Source organism: Phacochoerus africanus, chromosome 8 (assembly GCF_016906955.1).
Source record: "Phacochoerus africanus isolate WHEZ1 chromosome 8, ROS_Pafr_v1, whole genome shotgun sequence".
NCBI classification, from domain to species: Eukaryota; Metazoa; Chordata; class Mammalia; order Artiodactyla; family Suidae; genus Phacochoerus; species Phacochoerus africanus.
This window is the reverse complement of record NC_062551.1, coordinates 74595976-74607991: the sequence shown is the minus strand read 5'-3', so window position 1 is coordinate 74607991 and position 12016 is coordinate 74595976. Positions and strand designations below refer to the sequence as shown.

At 60.8% G+C, this 12016-nt stretch overlaps 2 protein-coding genes across 2 annotated transcripts; both read right to left on the bottom strand.

Annotated features, from left to right (window-relative positions):
• Positions 1 to 327: 327 nt before the first annotated feature.
• On the bottom strand, positions 328 to 4463 carry TMEM82 (transmembrane protein 82). The gene is made up of 6 exons (XM_047790674.1): positions 4305 to 4463; positions 4081 to 4153; positions 3724 to 3898; positions 2442 to 2859; positions 838 to 1025; positions 328 to 470 (listed from the first exon to the last, which is right to left on the bottom strand). The coding sequence occupies exons 1-6, from the start codon at positions 4390 to 4392 to the stop codon at positions 387 to 389; spliced, it is 1026 nt and encodes a 341-aa protein (XP_047646630.1). The 5' UTR covers positions 4393 to 4463; the 3' UTR covers positions 328 to 386.
• Positions 4464 to 5706: 1243 nt separating this feature from the next.
• Positions 5707 to 10514, bottom strand: SLC25A34 (solute carrier family 25 member 34). The gene is made up of 5 exons (XM_047792014.1): positions 9717 to 10514; positions 9061 to 9126; positions 8806 to 8958; positions 8303 to 8437; positions 5707 to 7119 (listed from the first exon to the last, which is right to left on the bottom strand). Exons 1-5 carry the CDS (start codon positions 10092 to 10094, stop codon positions 6937 to 6939), a joined length of 915 nt encoding a protein of 304 aa, XP_047647970.1. The 5' UTR covers positions 10095 to 10514; the 3' UTR covers positions 5707 to 6936.
• Positions 10515 to 12016: the final 1502 nt, after the last annotated feature.

Genomic DNA, 12016 nt, shown 5'->3' with positions numbered 1-12016 from the left:
GCGGCCTTAGGAAAGCCTCTTTGCCACTCTGTGTGTTTGTGATTCCAAGAGAAATCCTAGAAAATCATTTTTATTGTTCGTGGAAAGGGCAAGGAAGGTTGGGCAAGGGGGATGCCCTTCTGAGGACACAATTCTCCCCCCCACCACCACCTCCCTGCAGGGCAGGTCTGAGGGGCCGGCTCCACTGCCCGCCCAGAAAAAAGAGGGCCACCCACAGCCTCTAGGTGCCCCCACACTCTGAGGGCCCCAGCCCCCCATCCCCCCTTCCTCCCAGGGGGCCCAGTGCTCTAGGTCAGGCACAGCCCTGCCGTTCTGCATCCTGCAGTCAGGGCCTCCAGGCGAGCCTTGGGGGGGCCTGAGAGACTCCAAGTCCTTGCTGAGATCAGTTAGGAGGGGGCCGTCCCCTGGGGCTGGGCAGGTGCCGAGGGCCGGCTTGGAGCTGATACCGAAGGCCTCTGGGGCGGAAAGTCCTGAGGGAAGATGGGGAGGAAAGGATGAAGGACACCCCTCAATTCCCCCCTCCTGGGAGGGTGGGGGGCTCGGGCCTCCCGTTATCCAGGACCTTCCTCCCATGCGGGGCCTCTGGGGCACAGGATGGAGCGGGCTATGGATGGGGTAGGGGGGGTGCCCCTCACCCGCCCCATGGCCGTGACATGGTGGCCCTGGTCATGAAGGAGATCAAAAGTTAACGCCAGATGGGAAAGGGGGTTCCAGCTCCCTCTGTCCCCCACCCCAAGAGCAGTCCCTCCAGCCCTTCTTAGAACTTGTCAAGGCCCCCCAGGGCTGTCTGGCGCAGGGCTTCAGCATCTGGGGGAGGCTCCAAGTGGGGGTGCCTACCTGTATCTGGCAAAGATCAAGCAGGGTGCGGACGCCCACCAGGCACCAGAGCTCACCCAGCAGGGAGATGAGGATGCCCAGGAGGTCCAGCCAGCGGCCCACGGTCAGCAGCAGCACGAAGAGGCCACCCAGGCGTACCAGCACCGTCTGGACCTGGCCCTGCAGGCCGGGGTGCTGCCGCTGCTCCTCTATAAGGACAGGGTGCCTGTCACCCTCTGCCTGCCGGGACCTGGGGGGCCCCACCCTGAGGTCCCTGGACCTCCCAGCTCCCCCACTCGCTTTCTTCATGCAGCCCCCCTCCCTGCCTCCTCGCCCCACTCTGAGCAACTACAGGGCACCAGGCACTTCTCCCCGCCAGGTCTCACTGCCCACCTGCAGTCAGGACAGAGCAGCCAGCCTCAAGGGCAGGAATCCTGACCCGCTTTCCTGCATCCCCCATCTGATCCAGAGTAAGGCCAGTGGGCCCTGTCTGCCACGCAGACCTGGGTCCCAACCACCTTCATCCTCGCAGAGCCTTCTGATCTTTTTCTTTTTTTCTTTTTTAGGGCTGCACCCACAGTGTATGAAAGATCCCAGACTAGGGGTCGAATCAGAGCGGCAGCTGCCAGCCTAAAGCATAACCACAGCAAAACAGGATCTGAGCCATATCCGAGCTGCGTCTGCGACCTGCACCACAGCTCACAGAAACGCCGGATCATTAACCCACTGAGCAAGGCCAGGGATCGAACCCGCATCCTCATGGTTACTAGTCGGATTCGTTTCCACTGCCCCACAACAGGAACTCCCCAGCTTCTGATCTTGACCCTACAACTTGGTGGCTACTTAGCAGCTAGTAGCCTTCTAAACAGTCACAAGATGAAATCATTCTGCTTATAATCCTCCCAGGACTTCCCACTGCGTTGGAACACACTCCTTACTTAGGAGGTCCTGCCCCATCTGGCTGGAGCCCACTCTCCAATCTCATCTCATCTCCAACTCGGTCCCCCTTGCTCACTGCCCCCAGCCATCCCAGTTTTCTTGTTGTTCATCAAGCATGCTAGGCTCATTCCCACCTCAGGACCTTTGCACCTGCTGCTCTCTCTGCCTGACTGCCCTTCCTTGTCCTGCCTCTTCCACCCCATCCCTACCCTGCAGCCAGGTCTCATCAGGTCACTCTTCCCTGCTTAAAACCTTGCAATGGCTTCTCATCAGACTGTCTCGCCTGGTTGATGACAGCTCTCCAAGAGGCCTCTGGGAACCTGGCGGTGCCTTTGTGGCGATGGCGTGCCACCTATTTCATGCCTTGTCTCACCTCTAGGCTTTGGCATGGATGGTTCCCCCCTGGCCAGGATCTCCAACACCCCCCCTTGCCTCTCTTGGGAGCTCCTGCTTATCCTTTAAGGCCCAATTCAAGCATCATCTTCCCCGGGCTCTCCCTGCCCTGGGGAGACCCTTCTCTGAGCTGCCTCATCACATGGGCCCTGCCACCAGGCTGGGTGCTCTGGGGTGGCAGGGACAGGGTCTGGGCGTCACCCCTGGCCCCCCAGAGCCTAGCAGAGTGCTGGGCCTGTGTCAGACAGTGGGCCGTGAGTGCCCAGTGAATGAACTGCTGCCGGGGCTCTTACCCTGCATGTAGATGACCAACAAGGTGTAGCAGATGGTGAGCGGCGTCCAGAAGCGCATGGCCTCCGAGGTGGTCAGGAAGTCCCGGTTGATGAGGGCCACGGCCGCCAGGTTGCCCACCATAAATGTCACAGCCAGGGCGCGGCCCAGCAGCCGGGGGAGGCTGCGAGCACTGGCCAGCAGGCCCAGGCAGACCCCACAGTAGTGCTGGCTGCTGTGTAGCTCGTAGAGCTGGCAGACGTGGCGACGGAGACGCCGGGCGCCTGCGCTGAGCAGCGAGGCCAGCCCAAGGCCCAGCAGCAGGTTCAGGGTGCGATGCGGGGCGCCCTCCTGCAGGAAGCTCAGGCCGCAGGTCAGCCCGCAGCCCAGCGAGTACTGGCACAGTAGGTACAGCTGCAGCTTCTCGGGGCCCCGGGAGCCCTGGGTGGGGGAGGTGGCAGAAGAGGGGCCACGATGGTGGGAGTGCAGGCCACTCCTCACCATAGGGCACCAAGAGGGTGTCAACTACAGGTGCTCTGCTCTGTAGGAGGCTGGAGCCAGAAGGAACCTCAGGAATCCTTCCAGAAGAAGGAACATAGCCTTCAGGGCAAAGCCCTACTGGGATCATTTCTTTCCGCTCATTTTTTTTTTTTTTGTCTTTTTAGGGCCACACCCAAGGTATATGGGAGTTTCCAGGTTAGGGGTTGAATCAGAGCCTTAGCCACCGGCTGAAGCCACAGGCACAGCAATGCCAGATCTGAGCCGTGTCTGCGACCTATGCTGCAGCTCACAGCAACATGGGATCCTTAACCCACTGAGTGAGGCCAGGGATTGAACTTGCATCCTCATGGATACTAGTTGGGTTCTTAACATGCTGAACCACAACAGGAACTCCTCGGCTCAATTTCAATCATGATTTTTACTTGGGACTCATCTGTTTGCTGAAGGGTGATGACTCAGAGTCTTGAAGTGTTGGATTCAAAGCCTGACTCTCTTCTTGCCGGTTGTTGACCAGAGTCAAGCCACTTAACTCTTCTGAGCCTTAGCTTCCCATCCAGATCACAGCAAAGTCACCCTCTGTGGTTGTGGGGAGAAGAGGGGGCGCTGGAAGCCTCTAGGGCAGTGCCTGGCTCAGGGGAAGCTCTCAACATCCAGGAGCCGCTCCTTTATCTTCCTGGATTGGGACTGTGTCCCCTCTGAGTGGCTTTTAGCAAAATCACAACTGGGCCCAGCTTCCTGTGTTCCAGGGTGAAAACTAGGGCCAGGGTCCGGCCGTCCTCACCCACCACCTCCCTGGGGTCTCACCTTGTCCAGGGAAAGCAGCATGGAGACAGCCCGGAGGGAGAACTCGAGCACCACAAGGGCGGCCACCCGGGCCCCCACGACGGTCAGGATCAGGGCCAGCCCTGCCAGGTGCACGGTCTCCAGCAAGGCCCACTGGGCCCGCAGCCGCTCCTTTTCCAGCTGCCGCTTCGGGTCACTTTGGGATCAGAGGGGGTGAGGGCAGAGGGTGAGAAACACCAGCCTGGGCCCAGGAGGGGGTGCCGGTGTCCCCAGCCACACCCTGGGGGTTGGGGAGGGGGTGGTCTCATGCCCCCAGGTCCTCCCCTCAGAGGCCAGATTTGCTGCGCGGGAGCCAGGGTCGGGCAGGTGGGCACTTACTTGGCACAGCCCACGAAGAAGTAGACCTTCAGGAGGTTGCTTAGGACCGAGACTCCGCAGGCCCCGATGAGGCCTGGCGGGGGCAGGAGGGAGGGTAGGTGGCTTGGGAGGTTAGAGGAGGGGGCGGACGCGGCGGGGGAGGCCCACGTGGCGGGGTGCGCCCCGCACTGCGCCGCCGGGACCCTGGGACGGGGCGGGGCCGCGGGGCCGCGGGAGGTGCTCACCTTGCAGGAGGGCGTCGAGGAGGCCGGAGCCCCACTCGAGGGAGGGGAGGCTGGGGAGCCAGGAAGGGAGGGACAGCGGGGACAACATGGCCGCCGGGATCCAGCCCCAGCCTCCGGCCAGGTCTGCAGCGGAGGCAGCGTCCGCGTCAGCGCCGCCGGTCAAAGGTGCTGGAGGCGAAGGGAGGGGCTGGGAGGGGTCAGGAGCCCAGGGGAGCAGAGGGCAGGGGAGGGGAGAAGAGCCCGGGCCTTAGGCCTTCCAGCCCTCAGGGTTGAGAGCGCCGCCCGGGTGCTCCCCGCTCTGGGTGCTCTCTGTTCTGCTCAAATCTGGCACCTTCTTTTTTTTTGTTGGTACAATTAGCCTCTTAATATCAGAATAATATTAATCTTATTTTCACAAGCTTTTTGCTTTTATTTATTTATTTATTTATTTTTTGTCTTTTAGGGTTGCCCCCGCGTTGTATGGGGGTTCCCAGCCTAGGGGTCCAATGGAACTACACTACAGCTCACAGCAATGCCGGATCCTTAACCCACTGAGCGAGGCCAGGGAATCAAACCTGCATCCTCATGGATCTTAGTCGGGTTTGCTATCTGCTGAGCCATGACAGGAACTCCTATCCTTTTTGCTTTTTCCCTTTTAGGGCTGCACCCACAGCATATGGATGTTCCCAGGCTAGGGGGTCAAATCAGAACTGCAGCTGCCAACCTATGCCATAGCAACAGCAACACAGGATCGGCACCAAGTCTGCAACCTACACCACAGCTCACAGCAATCCCAGATCCTTAACCCACTGATCGAGGCCGGGGATCGAACCCACATCCTCTTGGATCCTAGTCAGATTCCTTTCGGCTGCCCCACAGTGAGAATGGCCTGGCACCCTCTTTTCTCGCCCTCCCGTGGGCCTGCCATACAGCACCTCCCGAAGCCCCAGGCCTCACCTCACCTGTCGTCTCCATGCCTCTATCTGAGTTCTCCCTCTCAGCCTGAAATGTGGGGTCCCCCCCAGCCCAAGGTCTGGAAGGGAGCTTCAATTCCCCCACAGCCTGAGGTCACGCTCTGTTTGCTCAGAGGTCTGGAAGCAGGTCTGAGCTTGAGGTCTGGAAGCAGAGGGACCGTCCCCCACCTCCTGGGCCGGTGCTCTGCTCTCTCAGCCCAAGGTCTGGAAGGGGCTGTCTGGGCCCTGACAGCCTGGGGTGGGGGTCCAGCTCTGGGCCCTCCTCTCCTGTGCCACAGGGCGGTCCCCCTTAATGATCCTCCCAGCATCCACTAGGTGGCACTCGGCCCCGAGGGGTGGGGCTGCCCTGCCCCATTCTTTTGGTCCCCCTTTGTGCAAAAGGAGAGAGACAAGGCTGGGGGTTCAGGGCTTGGGAGGCTGAGGCTGGCAGCAGGAAGGAGTCATTGAAGTAGACAAAAATAGAAAATTTATTGGCTTGGAGTGTGCAATATGGGTGCCTCTGGGGAGCAGCTTTTTGCAGACCTGGGGTGTGTGGCAGGGAAGGTTGTTCAGGCTACTTGATCTCTGCCTGTCCGACCCCTTCAGGGACCTGCTTCTGTAGCACGAAAGTCAGTATGGGCCTTAAGAACCCACCCATGGGGGAGTGTGGCTGCAGCTTGGGGAAGGGGCCTGGAATGGGGACACCTAGCTGTGCTACTCCCCATGGGAAGACATCCCCTTCCCTGGGCCTCAGTCTGCCCATCTGAGCAAAGGGCACCTCCAGAGCTACCTTTCAGAGTGGTCCTGAGGATCTGCAAATGCCCACTGTGTTTCGAGATGGGCTCTTTAAGGGAGTAACTGAGTTAACACAAGGTCATTGGGGTGGGCCCTGATCCAGGATGACTGGTGTCCTTATGAGAAGGGATTAGGACACAGGCACACAGAGGGAAGGCCATGTGGGGACACTAGGAGAAGATGGCCACTTACAAGCCAAGGAGAGAGGGAGGCCTCAGAGGAAACCAACCCTGCCAACACCCTGACCTCAGACTTCCAGCCTCCAGAATTGGGAGAAAATAACCTCCTGCCGTCCAAGCCGCCACGTCTGAGGTCCTTTGTAACGGCAGCCCTGGCAAGATTCACACAGGCGAGGACACCACGGCTTCCAGGGCCCCCCAGGGCCTCCCCACGTGTCCAGGGATCCCCCAGGGGCACTCCAGCCCCCATGGTCCCTGCCCTTGCCAAGGGCACACGTCCGGGCCGGGCACATTGAGTTCCACTCCTGGCTCTGCCTCTTCCAAGCTGTGTGGCTTCGGTCAAGGGCCTTCACCTTTCTGAGCCTCAGCTTCCAGATGAGTGGAAGGGAGTTTTACCGGCTCATGTGGTGAGGGCTGAGCGAGCTGGTGCATGTGAGCGACCCAGCTCGCAGTGATCGGCACAGTAAAATAATGAGTAAGGCTCTAGATGAGGTGGCCCAGGACAGAGAGGGAAGAGAACTTTCTGGAGAAGCTCCTGGGTGGTGATTCAAGGCAGATGTGCTGGCCCGGGTGGGCCGTGGGGCTGGGTTGACCACGTGGTCTATGCACTTCTGGACCCTGCGACAGGGCCCGGGCCTGGGCCGGCTCTGGGACGGCCATTCCCAGCTGGAGGGCAGCGTCACTTCCTGCAAAGTGTCCGGCTGTGTCAGGAGTGAGGGACGTCACCTAGGCGCCCTGGTGCTGGCGCCGCCTGGCCAGTTTCCGGAGCTCATCCCAGAACAGCATGCTGAGGATGGTATGGGGGCCCAGGCGCAGGTAGGCCGGGCCCAGGCCCTTGTAGAGCGCCAGGGGGCCCTCCTGCCGCCAGATCTTCACCAGGCAGTCCGTGAGGCCGCCATACAGCTGGCCCTGGGGACAGACACAGGGCAAACGTCACTACAGGGGTGACAGGCACCCCGGAGTACATCTGTGTGTAAGGGCTTCAGCAGCACAGCGGCAAAGACACTCCCCCCAAGCTGGGCACATTACATAAAGGTGGCCCCTTAGGCTGTGAAAGTTCAAAAGGGGCTTCTTCCTCCAGGCAGCCACGGCCCCGGGTCAGGGGCTCAGCCCAGCTAGTGGCAGGTAGGTGGGTTTCAACCCTAACTCAGCCTGTAGAGGGAGGTCCCGTTGGGGCACAGTGGAAACGAATCTGACTAGTATCCATGAGGATGCGGGGTTGATCCCTGGCTTTGATCAGTGGGTTGGGGATCTGGCATTGCCGTGAGCTGCGGTATAGGTTGCAGATGCGGCTTGAATCCAGCATTGCTGTGGCTGTGGCGTAGGCCAGCAGCTGTAGCTCCAATTCAACCCCTAGCCTGGGAACTTCCATATGCCACGAGTGCTGCCCTAAAAAGAAACAAACAAAAAACCCAACCAAAAAACAGAAAAGAAACCTAACTCAGCCTTGGTGGAGGGCACACCCTGTATCAGCACAAGAGATGCATCTGTGAGGCCCTGGGGTCAGGCCTCAGTTCCAGCTCAGGCTCTTCCACTTAGCAGCTGGTGATTTCAGGCGAGTAAGTCATTTGATCTCTCTAAGCCTCAGTCTCCTCATCAGGAAAATGAGGGTGGTGGTGAGGATGGAATAAAATTCCAGATGTGGGCGTTCCCATCGTGGCTCAGCGCAAATGACTCTGACTAGCATCCATGAGGGTGCAGGTTCGATCCCTAGCCTCACTCAGTGGGTTAAGGATCTGGCGTTGCTGTGAACTGTGCTGTAGGTCGCAGATGCAGCTCAGATCCTGCATGGCTGTGGCTGTGGTGTAGGCCGGTGGCTACAGAGCCGACTTGACCCCTAGCCCGGGAACCTCCATATGCTGCGGGTGTGGCCCTAAAAAGACCAAACAAACAAAAAATCCAGATGTGAAAATGCTTATCAGCACATGCCTGGGACATAGGTGTTCGGCAAACAAACCAAATTCATGTGGATGTGAGTATGAGACGCCTGCATGTCTCTGTGTGTGTGTGTGTGTGTGTGTGAGGTGTGTGTGTGTATGCGTGTGTGTTGGGGGGTGCTCCTGTGCCCTCCCCCACCCTGTCCCCTGCTCACCCTGCCCGCTCCGTCCACTGGCTGATTGTAGAGCCGCGTGCTGACCACGTCGAAGGGGGTCATGACTGCAACCACAGCTACGCTGCTGATCATGCCTCCGGCCAAGGCCACCAGCCAGCTGTCCTCCGGAAGCCACTGTGGGGATGCACAGGCTGCTGACCCCTGTGGCTGCCCTCCACCCAACCACGTGCTGCCCGCCCTATCCTCTCAGCCCCTGGGGCTGGAACAAGGCCCTTCCGACTAACCCCCACCCCCACCCCCTGAGCTCCTTCACAGCTTCAGGGTTCACTGCTGACCCCCACTCCTGCCAGACCCAAGGGCCAGGGTTGTGACTCTGAGGGCCCTCGCCTTTCTTGAAGGGGCTGTGTCTGTCAGTCTGTCACCACCCCCTGGGCTTCCTTGTGTGGGGGTCCAGCTGGCGATGTGGGGGTGTGAGAAGGGCTGGGGCAGACAGGGAGAAAGGAGCAGGAGGCCCTGCCTGGGTGGACACAGGCGATGCTCACCTGTTGCTCCTGCACCCAGGCCTTGGCGGAGGCAAAGGTGGCCAGCTGAGCGGCCGAGCCGACCATGACGCGGGGCACGGCTCCACCCACGCCCCGCCACAGCCCTGCCAGGCCCTGCTGTCGCCAGATGGTCTCCAAGGCACCCAGGACGCTCTGCAGGGAGAGGGCAGAGGGTCACTGGGAAGCCCCTGCCCGCCCAGGAGCCCGTTCAGCCCACCCAGCCCGAGAAGCTCTGGGGGGGTGACCGTCCCCCACCTGGTGATGGTGCTGGTGCCCCACGGCCATCGTGGCCACCGTCTGGGCCTGCAGCTGCGTTTTGACCTGTAAGAGCAGAGGTGACACAGGGCCTGGGCCTGGAATCTTCGGAGAGCCTAAAGGAGACGGTGTCAAGGGCACCCCTCCCTGGGCCCCAACACCAGATCTCCATAAACTCACAGCTCAGGGGGGGGTGTGGAATAGGGTTGGGGGTCTGGGTCTGCACCTGGGTGTGATCTGGGGCAAGTTACTTAAACTCTCCAGCCTGGCTGCTCCCCCTAGAAAAGCTGTTCTAGGACCAGGAGAGATGATGACTGCACAGCATCGGCCTAGGTCACGGGCGCTCGCTTGATGGAAGCTTTTTTCTTGCATAGGCCGCACAGAAAGGCAAGCGACCACGCTGAGGTGGAGCCAGCCCACCTCCTGCCATCCTCCGTCCCCTTCCCTGGCTCAGGACCCGTGGGGCGGGGACCTCAGGGGAGCAAGGATCAGGGCAAGGGCCTGGTGCCCTGGACCAAGGGGCAGATTCCAGGCTTGGGCTGGGCTGTTCTGGGGAGCAGCCCCACCCCATCTGCTCCGCAGAGGTCACCCCGGAGGCTGCAGACCCCCATGGGAGCTGGTCACGGGGCCGGGGAGGGTGGAGACAAGACACTCACCAGGTACGCAGGGCTCCCCACGAAGGCTCCCAGGGCGCCTGCCACAGCACCTGCGACCACAGTGCCGCCCGGCTGCTGGTTGAGGCCAGCCTGGCACACCAGGCTGTAGCAGTAGAAGCGGACGCCGTTCATGAGGCCCTGGTAGAGGAGGCCGGCGGCCAGCCCCTTCTGCAGGCCAAACAGCCCATCTGCACGGGCCACAGCGGCTACCGAAGCGACAAAGCCCCGGTAGTGCCGAGGGTAGGTGCCCCGGGCCTGCAGCTCCCCCTGCAGCTGCAGCCGTGTCTTCACCACCTCCAGGGGGTTGGTGAAGACACAGGCCAGGCAGCAGGCCGAGGCGCCCAGCACCAGGTCCACAGCAGGGGGTACCGTCTCCATGGGCTCCGGGCTGGGGGCCTGCTCTGCCCGGGTCAGGGGTATGAGCACGGCCCTGGGGTGGGGGTGCTTAGGCTGCCTTCACCCCCTGCAGGGCCAAGGGCTGGGGATCAAGGGGGTCTGAGGCCATGTCTGGAGGACAGAGCTCTGGTCAGACAGGCGGGCGGCAGCCAGGCAGCCCCTGGTCTCTCTCAGGAGTCCACCTGCTCGGCTCAGCCTCCAAACCCTTGCCCGGGCCTAGGACACGCCCCCTGCCCGCTCTAGACCAATCCCTGCTGCCTCCGTCCCCCACACCTCCCACCAGGGGAGGGCCTGGACCCTGGGATCTGGGGGAAAGGTCATCTGGGCCCCAAGGGAGATGGGCCGGGCACAAAGTGCCAATCAGCCAAGAGATCTGTTCCTGCCCCTCTTGTCCTCCAGCCTTCCCCCCCCCTCCGCCCCGCCACCCCCGCCCTGGGGCAAAGGGCTGCTGCTCCTGCCCCGCCTGTGGCTTGGCCAGTCCTGTGGCAGCTCAGAGCCCTGGGCAAGAGGCAGCTGCATGGGAGGCTCCTCTAGGCAACTCAGCAACTCCCTTCTCCTATCCCCGTCCCTTTTCCTCCTTTTTTTTTTCAGGGCCACACCAGCAGCACGCGGAGGTTCCCAGGCTAGGGAGTCGGAGCTACAGCTGCCAGCCTACACCACAGCCACAGCACTGGGGGATCTGAGCTGCATCTGCAACCTACACAACACAGCTCACAGCAACACCAGAGTCTTAACCCACTGAGTGAGGCCAGGGATCGAACCCGCAACCTCATGGTTCCTAGTTGGATTTGTGTCCGCTGTGCCATGATGGGAACTCTCTTGACCCTTTTCTTGACCTTAGTCTTCCAATCTGGCTCCCACGGTTGTCTGTGGTCCCACTGCCAGTGAAAGCAGGGGAGGGCTCCGGAGGCCTATGGAACTGATCTGGAATGCCAGGTTATATGTGAGCTGGGCAGGTCACTTCCTTTCCTTGAGCGTCAGTCTCTCCATTTGTAAGATGGGGATACGGACGCCCACTGCAGAGGTTCTTTGGAGGATTAGAGACATGTGAAGAATGCTTAGAACAGTGCTTCACTCCGTAAAAGGCACCCATGTGCCCCTGCCTGGGGACCCTGGGTGGGCAGGAGATGGAAAAGTAAGGGCCATTGTTTTTCAAGGAGTAACTCTGTGGCTTTTGTCACTCACCTGGTAAGGACCTGCCCCCTAGTCCTGCCCCTCCTCAGGGTGGGAGCCTGCTCCTGTGGTTCCGGGGAGCAGAGGCCCAGGCATCATTCTTGTTCATGGTGAGAAGGGACCTCCCACCCCTGGGCACTACTGTCAGGTGCCAGGCTGCTTAGGTGTGGGCCAAGATCCCTTTGCCCACCTTGTCCTCTGCCTCATGGCACCTTTCTCCTGCCAAGGCCACCCTGCATTATCCAAGTCCCAATCAAAACCAGAGGCAGGGGAGTTCCCGCTGTGGCACAGTGGGATAAAAGTCCCACTGCAGTGGCTCAGGTCGCTATGGAGGCGTGGGTTCAATCCCTGGCCTAGCACCGTGGGTTAAAGGATCTGGTGTTGCTGCAGCTGTACCCTGGCCTGGGAATTTCCACGTGCTGCAGGTGTGGTCATTTAAAAACATACAAACACAAAAACCCAGAGGCAGGGCCCCTGTCCAGAACCCCACCTCTGTAGCCTCCACGGCCACCCCTTTCCTCCCAGGTGTGAGGCCCTGGAGGCCACAGCACTGAGGGGCCTGGGGGCCTCAGAGCTCCCCACAGGACTGGCCGCCTGGCACCCTCTGGCCAGCTGGGGTAGCAGCTCAACAAGAGGTCTTGGGGTTAGCTTGGATTCGGCTGGGTTTATCCCAGGTGGCCGGCACTCACCCCCCAGGGCTGGGGAGGCAGGGGTGCCCTGCCCTGGTGGTG

Bases quoted from the DNA above. Each gene is read 5' to 3' on its own strand.
- TMEM82 (XM_047790674.1), bottom strand. From the start codon at position 4,392: ATGTTGTCCCCGCTGTCCCTCCCTTCCTGGCTCCCCAGCCTCCCCTCC. The intron at 3,899-4,080 runs GTAAGTGCCCAC...CTGATCCCAAAG, and splicing joins TTCTTCGTGGGCTGTGCCAA to TGACCCGAAGCGGCAGCTGG. The intron at 2,860-3,723 runs GTGAGACCCCAG...TCCCCCACCCAG, and splicing joins TGCTGCTTTCCCTGGACAAG to GGCTCCCGGGGCCCCGAGAA.
- SLC25A34 (XM_047792014.1), bottom strand. From the start codon at position 10,094: ATGGAGACGGTACCCCCTGCTGTGGACCTGGTGCTGGGCGCCTCGGCC. The intron at 8,959-9,060 runs GTGGGGGACGGT...CTCTCCCTGCAG, and splicing joins GGCACCAGCACCATCACCAG to AGCGTCCTGGGTGCCTTGGA. The intron at 7,120-8,302 runs GTGAGCAGGGGA...GTCTGTCCCCAG, and splicing joins CAGTGGACGGAGCGGGCAGG to GGCCAGCTGTATGGCGGCCT.